Consider the following 16,059-nt stretch of genomic DNA (forward strand, 5'->3'; position numbering starts at 1 on the left):
TGGGCTCGGACATTTTTGTATTTTTAGGTCTGATTTTGTAAGCAAGGTCGTTTTTAAGCGAGGTGAAACCTGGGGGTACGCAAGACAAATCAGACTCCTGAAAGGGGGACAGTAGGACAACCACTGAGTTGGAGCATGCCCAGCAGGGGCGAGGGGGTGTGGTCTCTTCAGCCCACGGTGTGTGGTCAATCCTAGGTGAGCCAGCGTGGGGTCACAGAGGGCTAAGAATTCTCATTATTACATGGAAAGGAAGCCAGCTCAGAGTGGGGTGTAAAGTGATCAGAATGACCAACCAGAGGGCAGCATCAAGCATAAAGATTCTTATCAGGATGAGTCACAAGGAGTTTTTTTTAGCCCCTCTTTAGAGGCAGCTAGGCTCTACCGGACTGAGCACAGGGCTGGATGGAAGTCAGGAGACCCAAGTTGTCTTCCCAAATCTGTCACTGATTTACTACAGCCTTGGACAATAGTTTAATCCCCCCACCCCCGAAGTAATGGGATGGTGATGTTCAACCCATCTTTGTGTTGTGCTTTGAGGTCTATAGGCAGAAGGTCGGATTGTCAGTGCCAAGCCGTAGTAGAGCAGGAAGGGAGGGGTGAAGGGGATTAATCAAGGAATCAGTGTGTCCCCTTCCATCTTTTGAACCCCTTGTTACCACCGGAGGAACATAAGAATGGCCATACTGGGTCAGACCAAAGGTCCATCTAGCCCAGTATCCTGTCTTCCGACAGTGGCCAATGCCAGGTGCCCCAGAGGGAATGAACAGGGAATCATCAGGTGATCCAGCCCGTTGCCCATTTCCAGCTTCTGGCAAACAGAGGCTAGGGACACCATCCCTGCCTATCCTGGCTAATAGCCATTGATGGACCTGTCCTCCATGAATTTATCTAGTTATTTTTTGAACCTTGTTATAGTCTTGGCCTTCACAACATCCTCTGGCAAGGAGTTCCACAGGTTGACGGTGCCTTGTGTGCATACATACTTCCTTTTGTTTGTTTTAAACCTGCTGCCTATTCTTTTCATTTGGTAGCCCCTAGTTCTTGTGTTATGAAAAGGAGTAAGTAACACTTCCTTATTTACTTTCTCCACACCAGTCATGATTTTATAGACCTCCATCATTTCCTCCCTTAGTCCTCTCTTTTCCAAGCTGGAAAGTCCCAGTCTTATTAATCTCTCCTCAGACGGCCGCCGTTCCATACCCCTAATCATTTTTGTTGCCCTTTTCTGAACCTTTTCCAAGCCCAACGTATCGTTTCTGAGCTGGGCCGACCACATCTGCATGCAGTATTCAAGCTGTGGGCGTATCATGGATTGATGTAGAGGCAATCTGATAGTTTCTGTCTTCTCTATCCATTATCTATCTAACATGCCACGTCTGGGCCTCACTGAGGGGTTAATAGGAAGCAGGAGATCTGTTGCTTCTGGCTTGTCTTCACTGGAGGCCGCCCAGAAGCAGCAGTTGCGTTTCCTTGCAACACAGAACGGTTTCTCCCTTAAAATGTCCAATCCGCAGCAAGGCAACCAGGGCCCTCTCCCCCCGCCCCGAGGAGCCGAACGTCATGCCAGATGCTAACCTCATCGGGAGGAGACCAGGCCAAATTCTTTGTGCTGCCCAGAGCAGTTTATATGTAATGCATTAGTCTATGCCCCTGGCTGGGGTTTGCTAACAAGGCAGCGTGGGTAAAGGGCCATCGAACCAGTAACTTACTCATCAGCTCTAGGATGCGAACAGCAGCACATCCAGAGTCTTTCACCGTACCCCCCAAGAGAGCGCCACAGACAGTGGCTCTTGAAGGGCATCAGCTTGTATAAGAGAGACCCAAAAGGGGCAAAAAGACTCTGGCTCCCTATGTCTCGGGAGACAGAAACCCCGCCCCGGCGAGGAAGGCGAGCCCAGCAGCTTGGTTGTAGTTAATCGACATGTAAACTCCTCCTGGGTTTAAAACGAGCCTAAGCAGGAAACCAAAGAATGTGTGGGGGCCCAGCAGCGCGGCTCATGGGTTCCAGGAAGTGTTACTGACTAATCTGGTTAAGTCCACACTCAAACAAAACTTGTGTAGGCAGAGTTCAGCGAGCAGCTGAAAGGGAAGAAAGCAGCTGCTGCCGCTGCCTGGCTCAGGGGCCCTCCCAAAAGCTAGAACACAAGTGGGGGTGGAGATGATCTTGACAATTCCTTCCCGCCCCCCTAAGAAGCCAAGTCAGAGGCTTGGGGTTTTTCGGGCTTGAGCTAAGGCTGTAACCAAAGCAGCACATGGCTGGCCTCCCCTACCCCACCTCCGCCCATTCCAAAGGCAGGCTTTTGGTGACACAGGCAGACTTTTCCTTTCTGACCGGCCGCCTTCCTCCAGTGTTTGCACCTTCCCCACTCGCTGCTGTGGAAGGGTAGATCATAGCATCACCACCACACGACCAACTCATCAACGCTGTTACCCTGTCTTATATTTAAGCAGAAAACGCTTTGAGGCGTGGCACATCTTGTCATGTGCCTACACACACAGTGGAATGAGCACAAGGGAGCCCTGAATGCTGCTTCGGGCCTCTGGGTGCCCCCCAATACCGGTAACTTCCTTGGGGGTCCCAGTTTATTGGCAGGGCTCTTCAACAGAAACAAAACCCCAGCCACACCTCCGGGCACATCCCCTCCTGCAGCGTCTCAGCCTGAAATCCAGCCAACCTGATCGGAGCAAGACACGTTGCATGTCTTCAGAGCCACCTGCCCTGGATTCTGGTCAGCCCCCCGTTCTCTCGCTCCCTCCCAGATTAGCCCAGCTCCTTGAAAGCGGAGCGCTTTGCGATGCTCGGCGCTATCTCGTTCCCCCGCTCACGGACATTAACCACTGGAGCATCTGAAACCCCGATCGGATTTAACCCAAAAATCCTAATACCATTCAGGATGAGCAGTGGAAACAGGGTAGTCAATTTTAGTTTTTTGCCACGGTCAGTTTCACTTGCTGGTTTTTCTCCCAGTAGCAGGATGCTGCACTGTTTATAGGACAAAGGTTATTCCTGTAGAAATGAATGGTTTCCACGCTCAGACTTCAAAAATAACCTCATGGAACTATTTCTGCTGACAACAGGATACTTGTTTCCATTGAAATTAAAGGGTGAGTGGGGGGTGGGGAGATGTGACCCAACAGTATCTCTTCAAGGAGAGAGAGAGAGAGAGAATCTAGACTGAAAGTGGATTTCTTCTCCTCATCCATCTTTCTCCCTTCTTTTGTAGGCTGTCATTTCCCCTCTCCCAGGTCAGATATTCCACCCTCCCTCTCTCTGACCTTAAAAGAATTCATTACTGAAGAGTGTAAAAAGATGACTGCAAAATCATTCTGAATTACTGGGAAATCATTGCAACATTAGCTCAGTAATATGTTTTTCATAAGTGTTCTCTGGGCCATCTCTCCTGTCCCCCCCGATTTACTTGTTCCCTCCAAACATACCTGCAAATTCCCACTGAAGCCAAGGGGCTGATGTACCTGAGGACAGAAATTGGCCCTGAAGTACTTAAGTTCTCTTCTCCTTTCTAACTTATGGGCCGCCCTAACAGTTTAGAACAGGAGTTACCCTCCATAGATAAGACCTATAGTCTAGCTAATTCTAAGACTAAGGAGAGACTGGTTGATAAGCAAGGAGCTAACTGTAGCTCTGATAACGAACGTGAATCAATCCATCCCATTTTCTTTCTTTTGCAACCACACCGAGAAAAGGACACAACCAATTATGCAAATATGTTTAATGCACTTAGAATACACGTGAGAAAAAATGTTTAGTGATTCACAAAAATATTACAAAAGTCACGTGCAGGTGGACTGCACCGGCACTCCAATAACAAAGTAAGAATTTACATTAGGAACTAATATAAAATATTTAAAAACCTCTGCTAGTTTAGCTTTCCATTTGTAATTTTTTTTTTTTTTTGGTTAAAAAAAAAAAAAAAAGTCCAACTACAAAGTACTGACAGACTGACTGCAGGAACACAGGCTCCTTGCAGATCGATTCTGCAGTGTCCTTAGAATTCTAATAAGAAAAATACACACACACGCACGCAAAAAAGAAACAGACGAACTACAAAAACGTTCACCTCAGCTGATGGCTGCAAAAGCCACCCCAGCAGTCCGGGTTCTGTCCGGTTTATGTAACCCACAAATAAATGCTCATTTTCTCCTAGGTTAACCAGCTCAACAGCCTTCCAACAGTTAGTGTCGTCAACAACAACAGAAACAAAAGCTCTATCCCTTTACAAAAATATTTATAGGCAAGGAAAAGGACTTGGTAGCCAACCCGGGCCCTAGGGATATAAAAGAGTTTTGAAAAAGCAAGTCAATCCCTTCGTTGTGAATATGGCTAATCATTCCTTTAAACATCTCCTCCTCTGCTTCTGACTCCAGCTGAACCCAAGCCCACCGGGGCTTTATTGGAGGGTGGGAGCTGGATTTGAATGGATTTGGGCCAGTGAAGAATCCTGCATTTGGAACGGCAGGTTCCTGTGCACAGGAACCAGTCTGGTGCCAATGAGCTGTAAATTGCTGCTTCAAGGAAAGGCAAAAGGACAAAAATAAAAGGGCAAAATCCTCAGATTCTGTGATCAGTCCCTGCTTGAAGGACACAGTCGTTTAAACTCACTTCCCCTTTCTTCTGTCCCCAATGGGCTTGACATTCCGTAAGGCAGGTGGTAGCTTGAAATTCTGTATGTTGTTACAGAGGAAACTGGCAAAGGCATCTTGGGTCTAATCTGGACCTACTGGTATCAGGAGACTATTATACTGTGGAATATCCCCTGGATTCTAAACCACTCCACTGTCAAGAAACAACAGCCACAACTGTTTATGTAGGACCTACATCAAGGCAACGTGTTGCTCCCTCCACCGGCTCTGCAGCAGACGAGTATTTACAGAGCTGCGCTTACAACACTGTAGTTGGGCTTTGGGGAAGGGAACAAAAACCATTTTGCTTTAACAGCCTCCCTAGCAGAGAAGTGCAGAGAAGGAAAAAAAAAAAAAATCAGTGTTTGCAAAATAGAACAATCAGCAACAAAGGAAATTTTACTCCCGCTTTTAAGAGGGTGTTGAAGAAAAAAAAAAAAAAAAAAGGAGAAAAAATACTTTTAGGTCATTTAAAAAATAAAAAAGCATTTGACAGTGTCCTTTTAACATTTACCACACAGTGATTTCTGTATTTATGTAACACTGTTATCAGGGACCTAAAATTTCAACCGTGAATAATGAGGCACACAAGATTATTTAACACTTTTACCACCTCCCATTATCTCATGGAGGGAAGGAAATAGGCACCTTTATGGCAGACTTGAAATGACATTTCTAAGCTAATATGCCACTTTTTATGATTTTATGGTCTGTGAGCAATTTTAGGAGAAATAGACTGGTACTAGAAATGAATAAGTGGTGACGTGTATTACACGACAGGTTAATTGCCTGAGAGATACAGGTCAGTATGCGGGCTCAGTTTAAAACACACCGCCCGCCACAGGCTTATTCTCGGTTTGAAATTTTGGACTCGCACTGAACGAAAGCTTTACAAAAAAGGAAAGAACGAGCATATACCATTATGCTATGGAAGAGTCACAAAAATGATGAGCTGTTACAGATCTCGCTGGAAACTGCAATAGTATCGGAGACCTAAATTAGGCTTAAAATGTTAGGACGTGATGACTCGGAACAAAAACGTTCAATCCGGATAGATTCCTGCGGAAACATCTGCTCCCCATTCATCCCCCACTTCCCTTGCTTTTATTAAGCAGGGAGGAGATCTTTGCTGCTTAACAATTAATCTGCTCCTGTCGTTTAACTGAAACTAGAAATAAGGTGCATTTTATATACAAGTGCGGATGATTAGCTATTGGAAAAATCTACCAAGGGAACTAGTGGATTCTCCATCTAATGTCATCCGGCTAAAAGATGCTTCAGACACATTCAGGCTATTGGGCTCAGTGCATGGGTGACTGGGTGAAATCCTGTGGCCTGGGTTATACACGAAGGCAGACTACAGCAGGGGTGGCCAGTCTGGGACTCCGGAGCCACACGCGGCTCTTCAGAAGTTAATATGCGGCTCCTCGTACAGGCACCGACTCCGGGGCTGAAACTACAGGTGCCAACTTTCCAATGTGCTGGGGGGAGCTCACTGCTCAACCCCTGGCTCTGCCACAGGCCCTGCCCCCTCTCCACCCCTTCCTGCCACCTCCCCTGAGCCTGCCGTGCCCTTGCTCCTCCCCCTCCCCCCCAGCCTCCTGCATGCCACGGGAGGTGCAGGGAGGGAGGGAGAGGTGCTGATCGGTGGGGCTGCTGGTGGGTGGGAGGCACTGGGAGCCGGGGGTGGGGAGCTGCTGACGTATTCCTGTGGCTCTTTGGCAATGTACATTGGTAAATTCTGGCTCCTTCTCAGGCTCAGGTTGGCCACCCCTGGGCTGGATGATCTAACAGTCCGTACTCATTTAAAAAGTCTATTCATCTATTTCCCGCCCCCTGAAGTTACAGTCCCCACCCCAGTTGGGAGAGCAACCCTTGCTAGCAGCTAGTTACAAGGCAACAAAACGGGGGTTATGACTTTGGATGTGAACATGTGAGGCAGGAATAAACAGCAGGTGCAATAAACAGCAGGTGCAAGACGAGCTGTTAAGCAACAAAGATCCCTTTTCCATACAGGCCTTTCGGAGTAATAAAAAGGCCAGAGAAACGCAAGAGAAGACATCGCTTCTGCCCACCACCGGAGAAGAACGTGAGCGGCGGCCATGTCTCTAAATGGAGTGTCTGAAAGAGTTTTCCTTGGGAGGCGCTGCTGACTAGCTTGATGTGGTAAACGCACAGTACCTGAGTAATGAGAACCAAGCTCATTGAATTAAAGAGCCTGCAGAGTCACACCAGGGGATCGAGAGAGAAGCAGCAGTAACTTCTGCAAACTGTTAATGATTAGAACAGACTAAGAAGCAGCCACGTCATAATTTCACCTTCCATTTGCTAACAAGACAGCCATTTGTGGACAATGTCAGAGAAAACAAATATGACTATTTGCTCTGTCTATTATAAATGAAACTCTTGTAGATTTAAAAAATTCTTAATTTGCTGTTTACGTCAAGTGGTTACGCCTGGCGTTGACAATCAACACAGCCCGAGGGCCAGTCTCCATGCGAGCAGACCCGTGTGCCTGGCTCATGTCAGTAGGACTGAGCATTGGAACAAGGATTTGCTCACATGGATCCCGTTGCAGAATTGGGTCCCAAGTCAGAGTCACTTTCGTTTTAGTTAATTTCACTGCCAGGTTTGCTTGCAATAGCGCAATCTGCAACACTTGGGTCACAGACACTGCAGGTCAATGTCTAACAAACTGTGCATCAATTCATTATGTTGTTTAAATTCCATCCTCTAAGTACTTCTACTGGTCTCAAGTTTTGTAAACAAATGTTTATTTCCTCAAAGACAACCTTGTGCCCTGTGACCATTCAAGAGCTACAGATTATTTAAAATGAAGGGCTTTAGCCTGCCGTCTCAAATCATTCCTGGCAAATCTGTGTCCAATCAAACCAACCTACCACTGTCCTCAAAGCCATTACACATAGCAGATATTCTAGATCTAGGCCACAGAAAATATTACAACAGGTCACGCCAATTGCAACACTTAAGGTCTCTCTGGTTTGCTGAGAGCCTAGTTTCTTTAATACTGTAACTGTAATTTTTTTTTTTTTTTAAACAAGTGTGTGAATGGAAGAGTGTTTACAGCTCTTGGGATTTCCCTTGTTTGAAGGTGGCTGTCCCCATGATAGACTTTCAAGGCATCACAGGTTTGCCATAAGGAAGTATTCCTATCTATCTGCATTGGAAGATTTCTCTCTTTTTGGGGGGGGTAGGGAGAAGAGAAATCTCTACACACTTATTTTAAAATGCAATTTAAATCCAGATCGCTGCTTCCACCCAACACAAATTGCATGGCTTTGGTTTTTGTATAATCCCTGTTCAAATCTCTGCCAGCCTGAACAAATCTAAAAGCAGCGTGAGTGGAACTGCCATTCTCAACAACACTGGCCTGGAAAACCACCTTGGAATTAACATTTATGCATTTCCCTTTTCAAGCCAATTACTCATTTAAAAATATATATATTCAAAAGTTCTCTTTTTTCCATGTCACCCCTCCTCCCCCTGCCCAAGACAAAAACTAGAAAAGTATCAAAACTCAAGATCTCGTTTAGCTGCCAACTGAATAGTCTTTGGCACGACTGCAAACTTCAACTGCACACAGGAAAAATGTTATGGGTGACGAGTTCTCTAAATATTGATTAATGTGCAACTTTCTTGTTCTAAAAGAACAGAGACAGGAGTGGGACAGAGTCAAAAGGTTTCCTTTCACCAGTGAGTCTCTTGCAGAGAGGCTGGCAATAGGACGTAGATTGCTATTGTAGCAGTGATTTGTTTTGTTTTGTTTTTATTTGCTAAACTAATTAGGAAGACCCGACTTCCTTCCCTTGAAACAAAATGTAATTTGGCAGCCAGCGAGGCTTTAAGAATAGGGTTTGTGAGAAAGTGTCTTACAAATCAAAGGTACCTATCTTGCCAACTGGTCATAACTCAAATACTGATGACTAGATATAAATACATGACATATAAACAAAAACACATGGGTATAGCTGGGATTTCCAAAGCACTCGGGTCATGTCTACACTACAAAATTATGTCAACTGAATTTATTACGGCAGACAGCCACCGGAGTTATTAAATCACTCGTGAGTGTGCATTTGTGTTGGCAGCACACATCCTCCCCAGGAGCGCCTGTATAGATTGTATTGTCCGTGTGGGGCATTGCAGGACGGCTCCTGAAAGCCAATAACAGTAGACATAAGCGACACAGTGTCTACACTGACATTGGGTCAACCTAATGACATTGACTGTGACTCTACCCTGCTTGGGAAGGTGATGTTAGTAAATATGTGTAGACAGCCACTTACATCGTCAGGAGCCAAACTGGAGCGAAGACACTTCCACAGCTAGGTCGACACAAGGCAGCTTACATCGACCTACCTGTGTAGCGTAGGCCAAGCCTCAGTGTGGTCCCTTCACATCCCCCTCTGAAACCAACCAACATCCAACCCACAGCGATAAACAGGAGTGAATGCAGAACGGAAGAACAATCATGGGAGAGGCAGATTTGGAGAAAAATCCTGCAGAGAGAAAGTATTTTACCTACAGTCCGGCACTCGCTCATGTGTCTCGTGGGAAGGTTTCAAAGCGTCTCAACTCGAGTTAGGGCAGAGAGACAGAACTCAGATGGCCTCCTGGTCTCTGCCCCTTTGTGACTTCTGTGGGAACAGCAGCAATTGCTGACATGGACAAATCACTCTAGGAAAGTCCTGTGCTTTCAGCTTCTCTTAATGAGACTTCGCAGCTGGAAAGAAGGAAGAGGAGCCGGCCCTGTGGCAATCAGCCAGTTCTCCAAACACCACTGGCAAGTGTTTGGTTCATGGGCCGCTCTTTGAAATCTGTGGATTTAGGGCAAAGTCTTCATTGTCCGCTTTCCTCCTTTTCTGATTGGCATGATGCCACTATTTCTTCACAGTGAGGTGAGGAGGGGAGTCTATTTTGTGCCTGGGTTGGTAGATTTGCATGCCAATTTTCAGTCTCTCTCTAGTCCACTGGCCCCTGGAAATGCATCTACAACTCCCACCAACATTAAGGAACAGAACAGACCGGCACTGCATACACATTTCATACTAAATGGGACGCTGCAAGTCAGCCAAAGATTCTCCTGGATAAATGCAGACTGCCACAACACAAAAATCACTCTGGCTGGCCCGGAGATTGGAAACTCTGCTCTTAAAAAATATCATTTCAAGATGATCCTCTGAGTTCAGACAAAATGACAGACTAATTTACATCGAAATTGCTTTCATAGCTTTGTAAAAAGGAAGCTGTTAAGCAACGTAGGATCTGGATTTGGCTTTCCTTAAATAATAATAAAAATAATGGTACTTGTACCTCCCTCTGAGAATCTTGGTCCACTTCACAGATGCTAATGGTCTAGGCATCCCAACCCCCCCCCCCCCCCCCAGGAATATTATCCTCATTTGCAGAGGAGGAAGTGAAGTGATTTGCCTACACTCACACAGGAAATCCAGAGTCAGACCTCTCGGCTCCTAGATACATGCCTCAACCACAGGACTATACATCCTACAGCAACCAGCTCCAAAATAGATTTTAAAAATCTTGACAAAATCCCACTTTGTTGGGAAGAAATTAAGACAACAACAACAACCAGCTTCTGTGAGGTATGGGCCAGTTTTAGCCATTGCGGTTTGATCAAAGGCAGTCAGTTGTTAAAAGTTGTTGCCACAGCCATGTTAAGACCACTGTATTGTGTACAACCAGAGACGAAGAAACGGCCATGTTAGCTTGTGAGTGGGAAAGGGTGGGGGGAGAAATCTGCCCCCACATAATTAGAAGTGACTGTATTCCAGTGTGAATCTGTCTGAGAAAGCACTGGTGAATCTACTTTAGAGAACAATCCAGGATTGGCAGGGGAAGGACTCAAGCATGGGGTAGCCTGCAGCCCATCTGCAATGCACCCACCAACGGCCTGCTCTTCGGTACCAGGATGCAACCTGCAGAGACAAAAGCTCTCAGCACACATGCTCCATCTTGGTCTAAGGGAGGCCACTGGGACCAAGAGGGAGTGTCATGTTGGAAGCAGAACCTGAAGCTCATACTACAATATAACTTGGGGGCCCCGGTTACAGCCTGCTCATCCCCCAATCGTTAAAGCAAGGTTCAAATCCTTAGCACATGGCTACGGTCCCATGTGCACACAGGTTGTCGAACACAGAGTCTGGTAAGATGGAACTGTGCTAAGGACAACTGTGCTGTAAGCGGGTCCCCAGCAGGGTTTGTTTTGTAGTGCAGGTAGGGCTTTCTTCCAGGACTCTGCTGGTGGCTCTCTCTGTTGATGGGGAGGGTGGATCCGATCTCCATATTAAACAATTTAGAGCAGCCCTCTGGTTCCTGGAGCGTGGCCCCTCGGAACATACAGATCCTTTCCCACTTCTAGGATTCAAAGGGATTCTGTACAATAGCAAGGAAAAAATACTTGACAGCATCCCTTGAAAGATAAACATTCGGTAAACAGGAGATCTCCTCCTCTGCCCCGGTAGTCTCTCTTCCTCCTGCTTGTGCAAAAGCAGAGGTCACAACCTTCTCCGGGGCTCATGCATACATTCATACGCTAGGACAGGATGTGCAAGAAGAAAGTTGCCTCTGTTTGCAGCGATACCAGAGCTAATCAGACCGAGCTCAACACTCAGACCTTTCCGAATTCTAGCAGCAGGGAGGGTTTGGGTTTGTTTTTTGACTAAACTTGAGAGTTCATCTTTAAATGAAGCGTGCGAGCTTCTGGCCTCGTTAACACCATTCCGTTTCTGAAAAGACAAAACAGCCCCTGGAGGAATAGTTCTGCAGTCGGTAAAAGTTTGGCTAACCAAAAGGATTCCAAAGTCATGTAGAGAACATTTAATCCATGGGCTTGCACCCTGGCAGAGTGCGTATGTAAATATAGGCGTACAAGGTATCTACACCCTGGGCGAAGACTGCAGGGATATTTGTAGCCAGCTAGAACAGGGAAAAAATTCTTACCACTACTTTTCATAGTTAAATATTTCTCACTTGCACTCAAACATACGCAGGCTGTTCCCGGAGAGTTCAGCCCAGGAAAGGATGGGGAAGAAATGGCCCAGCACTGTCCAGTTCTGTCTGGGTTGGTGTTGTGTAACTCCTCTTCTGTTTGCAGTGGTTGTGCAGCAATCTACTTTATTTGAAGGCATAGTTCTTACTGCATTAATTATCCTGTGAGTCACTGAGCAATGTACAGTCACTTGGCTCTCCCAGATGTCAGAAGGGTGTAATTCAGCTCTAATGCAGAGGGTTGTCAAACACAGCATCTGGTAAGATGGAGACTTTCAGTTTCTTTTCAGGCCAGCTGTACTCTTTTGGAAGTTTAAACTACGAGGCAATAAAGGGAGTCAGTTAATGCATTTCCCTGCAGCCTAACCCGCATTAACCCAAAGCTATTCTGAAAGTAGGCAGCCCTCCATTTAAGAGCTAAGCTTTTTTATTTTTATTTTAAAGCGAAGGGCCACTAAGAAAGCGTTTCCCCCTCCCCCATCAGTATGTTTTGGACAGCAGTGGACATTAGATAATGCGGTTTGTGTCTCTGCTGCCAAAGTAAAGTTACGAGGTTCCAGCCCAAGCGTTGTTCGTTTCATTCGGTGAATTCTGCCAGGGTTACTGTTCCCACCACCATTTTCCCTCCCCTTCCGCATCTCAGTGAAAGTCTGCAATTTGCAAGAGTATCTCCCTTTCCACTTCACTGTGTTTCCTCCAACTGTCCCCAGGCCCCACAAGCCCCCTTTGTTTGCCTTAAAGCAAGAATCAGACAGCGGCTTTAAGATTCTCTGTGTCATGTGATATACGTGAGGCTGTATGGTTCTGTATGTAGCAGGCAGAACTGGCACAATGATTCACATGGCTAGCAGCTAGTCATGCTGTTCTGGTGGAGGACAGCCAGTGTTTCTGAATACCGTCCTTGGGCCACTTTATTTATGGCAAACCCCCCCCCCCCCGGAACAAACCCCTTGACTTTGCAGTGACTGTTCCCTGGCTCATGTCCACACACACAGCTGCCCTAACTATTAAGAAAGTGTTGGTTGCGATACCCAGCGTAGGAACTTGAGCTCAAGTCTGATTTTACACACCATTGCTTCCAGTGGCTACTTCTTCATGTGGAGGGGACGCCACGAATATTACAGCTGGTTCATCCAGTCCTAGCTCCACCCCAACACACAGACCCTCCTGTTGGAAAGTAACCCCAAAACTCCTGCTCTCAGAACCAGCGCTGGGCACTCCTGGACAGCTGTCTGAGGCGTCCTTAGAATGTACTGGGCTGACTGTGACTTTACCATGCCCGTGCCAGAATAGCTCTGTCAAAAACAGTTTTGCTGTGGGAAATATTGAACTGTTGCAAGGAGAAACAAGACGACGGGCCTGCTCAGAGAGTCAGTGTCCCTGCCTCAGTTCGTCTGAGCAGGAAGCAAATGGAAGGGTGTCTGCACTAAGGGTAAGCTGGGGGGCAGCGGGGTTTAGGGCTATCATGGAGTTACAGGATAAGCGTCTCAGAGGAGGAAAAAGACCCCAACTCAGTTTCATTTTTGCTCCCCACTGCTGGTTTTGCAGAGGAAAGTCAGAGTGGAAAAAGGATATCAAGAACAGAAAGTGGGGGGGGGGGTAGAGGGGGGAGGACGCAGGGCTGATTAACACTGCAAATGCCTAGATGTGTACAATGGCAGCCTATTTATTTAAAGCTGCCTCTCGTGTTTTAGGGCTTGTCCGGACTACACATTTGCCCCATTCATAAACACGCAAGGAACTGATCTTGAAAGTTGTTCCAGGGAATAGGATTGTCCCAGTCACCCCCAGCCTGTGCAGACAAAGCACGGGAACTTCTGGAAAATGAACTGCTTTGTTTTTAAAACGTTGCTGCACGCACAGACTAGCACCAGCTGACGGAAGGATTTGAACAGCAGCATCTACCCGGGGTTCTGCCTTGACTAGGGAGGATCGTCTAAACCAGAGACGTTCAATTCAGGACTAGTGCAATGAGTTCCTTTCCCATGAAAGTTCTTGGGCCAAATTCAGTGATGACACATGTGCCCATGTAAACTATGGCTACGTCTACACTGCAGCCAGGCGTGAGAGTAGCGGCTCCCACAGACTTACCCACAGTAGCTGTACTCCAGCTAGCCCGCTAAAACTAGACGCAAGGACGCCGTGGAGTGGGCTTCAGCATCAGCTGCACAAGCAATTGCTTGTCTATGAAAACACGAGCTGCCATTCCCCCCACCCCACCACAGCGGAGACTTGCCTATGTCTGGTACAAGTGTGTTGGAGAGTGGGCATAAGCAGTAAAGGAACCCTAAATTGCCCTTCCACCATTCCAGTAATTGTATTTTTGGGGCATCTGCCCCCTCAGTTCCTACGTGGACACTCAATTTTACTCCTCTAGTGAATAAAAACTGGTGCAAGTTACACTACTTTGCCAACCGTTTTATAAACCTCCGTATAACCTGCACCCATATTTTCGGTCACTATCTGATTTAGCCTATGGGCCCCCCTTCCATCTCTAAGGTCTCATGCACTTAACAAACAATCATTCTGACGTTAATGAAGAGACACAAAGACACAGCATGAGTTTTTGAGGTGCTCAGCCAGACGTGTGTGGTGTTGCAGTTGGTATTCATTTCACCTTCACCTGGCTCATTACACCATGAAGGAGGGGTTCTTTTCCTAGAACCCAAAATTGGATTTTCATTACCTAGCTGGATACCGGCAACAGCCGAAGGAAGTCTCTGGGGAATGTATAAAGTTGACCCAAAACTCTTTACAAACAAATCCTGTGACTTACGAAGTCCTGCAGGATTCTGGGTGATGGAAGACCATAACCATCTACAGTATCCCCTGCCCCTTTTCTTTTAAACTGGGAAGGTTCCAAAATGGTCACGTCAGAGAAGAATACGTCAGAGAACATTTTAAAATGAGTAATGTCAAAGCAGCGTGGAAGCCAGTGTCTCATCCTTTGTCTGGCACTACGTACTTCCCAATAAAGCTAGGGAACACTAGCCCTGGGAAAAGGGACTCAAAATGGTCATTTCTGTGCTAGCACAAATGATCTTTGGCTTAGGTTTAAATGGTTAAGAGCTGGCCTGAGAATTCACTACACTGCTAGCGAGGTGCTTGATCGCCTGCTGCGCTCCTTCACAGGGCATAGATGACCCTGGCATTATGTCAGCTCAGGGTTCAACAATCAGAGCACTGAGGTTTTTCTGGGAGGCGAAGCAGGGAGGGACGGAGGGACAGAGGGACAGGAGGGCTACTTTACAAGCCTAGGAAAGTTTCTTTAGAGTCCGCAGGGAGCTGTAAAAAATGGGATAAAAATATTACATGTCACGGCTGCTACTGCTCTCTGAAGCGAGGCAGGATATTTCTGTGGAGTGCAGGGGAGAGCTGGTGTTAAATGCGACTGGGTCACACGATGGGGAAAGTCCATTGCCGTGGTGCGTCCCCTGCTGCTGGGCTCAGCGCTGCCAGGCTGGCTGCGTGTATCTGTGCACCACACTCGAACTTAACAGAGTTTGGGAGGGAAGGGAACTAACAAGGGACAAGCAGCAGGTATGAAATAGCCCCTCCCTCCCCACCCACCCAAAAGCGGCTCTGAAGTGCAATATGAAGTGGCAGCAAATATGCTGGGTGTTCCGCATTGCTCTGCAGGCCAAAGGGGCCCTTCAGCCATGCTGCTGCAGGGGGCACAGGCTGCAGCCCAGTGCAGCGGCCAGGGCTGCCGCACAGCTCCGCTCCGCTGGGGCTTTGGCCGGGGGATGGCATTCCAATTGCTGTCGGGACCCCCGCCAGTGGAGGCTACCTGGGGAAGCGTGCCGAATCAGTGCATTCCGCAGCAGCAGTGGCCATGGCCTCCTCGCTAGCCAACACCCCCCACTCTTGGGGCAGTGTTGGATTAGCTGCAGGTCCCCGATTGCCTCTGCAGTCCCTTCTCTTCCAGGGGGCCTGGTTTATGCCAGCAGGCTCAAAGGGTGGCTGAGCCCTGAAGCTGTGGGAAGGGCTGGAAGCTGCCAAACTCCAACACTAACAAAACAAGCCAACTGTGCAGCTTCTCTCTCGGCCAGTAGATGCCAGATATGGGAGCAACGCAGCCTTACTTCCTCTGGAGAAGTCAGATCTTCTAAGTCTTCCAGCATTCTTTCTACGAACTCTTCAGTCAACAGGATCTGCAAGGGGGAGACACTAGTTTACTCTTTTACACTCCAAGCTTTATATAATTGCCAAGCAGCAGACCCCTTTCTTCTGCACAGAGGGGAGACTGTACATACTTTTCTTTGGCGACACAAAGGTTTGAGGCCTCTAGCTCCTGGCTTTACTCCCCCCCACAACCCCAACCACTGCAAAAAATGCTAAGATTACAAGGCAATCTTTTGCTACCATCAATTATCTTCCTACATCTAA

At 47.2% G+C, this 16,059-nt stretch overlaps 1 protein-coding gene across 3 annotated transcripts in view; it reads right to left on the reverse strand.

The window, feature by feature from the left end:
* Window positions 1-7,591: 7,591 nt before the first annotated feature.
* The window catches only part of SUFU (SUFU negative regulator of hedgehog signaling), a 119,796-nt gene continuing 111,328 nt past the window's right edge, over window positions 7,592-16,059 (reverse strand). For all 3 annotated transcript variants that reach the window (XM_065552660.1, XM_065552659.1, XM_042845189.2), the window contains 2 exons: window positions 15,756-15,824; window positions 7,592-11,988 (listed from right to left, as the gene is read on the reverse strand). In XM_065552660.1, coding sequence (XP_065408732.1) covers window positions 11,899-11,988; window positions 15,756-15,824 — 159 coding nt within the window. In that variant the 3' untranslated portion in view covers window positions 7,592-11,898. The remainder of the gene's footprint in view (window positions 11,989-15,755; window positions 15,825-16,059) is intronic.

Source organism: Chrysemys picta, chromosome 7 (genome assembly GCF_011386835.1).
Source record: "Chrysemys picta bellii isolate R12L10 chromosome 7, ASM1138683v2, whole genome shotgun sequence".
NCBI lineage: Eukaryota > Metazoa > Chordata > Testudines > Emydidae > Chrysemys > Chrysemys picta.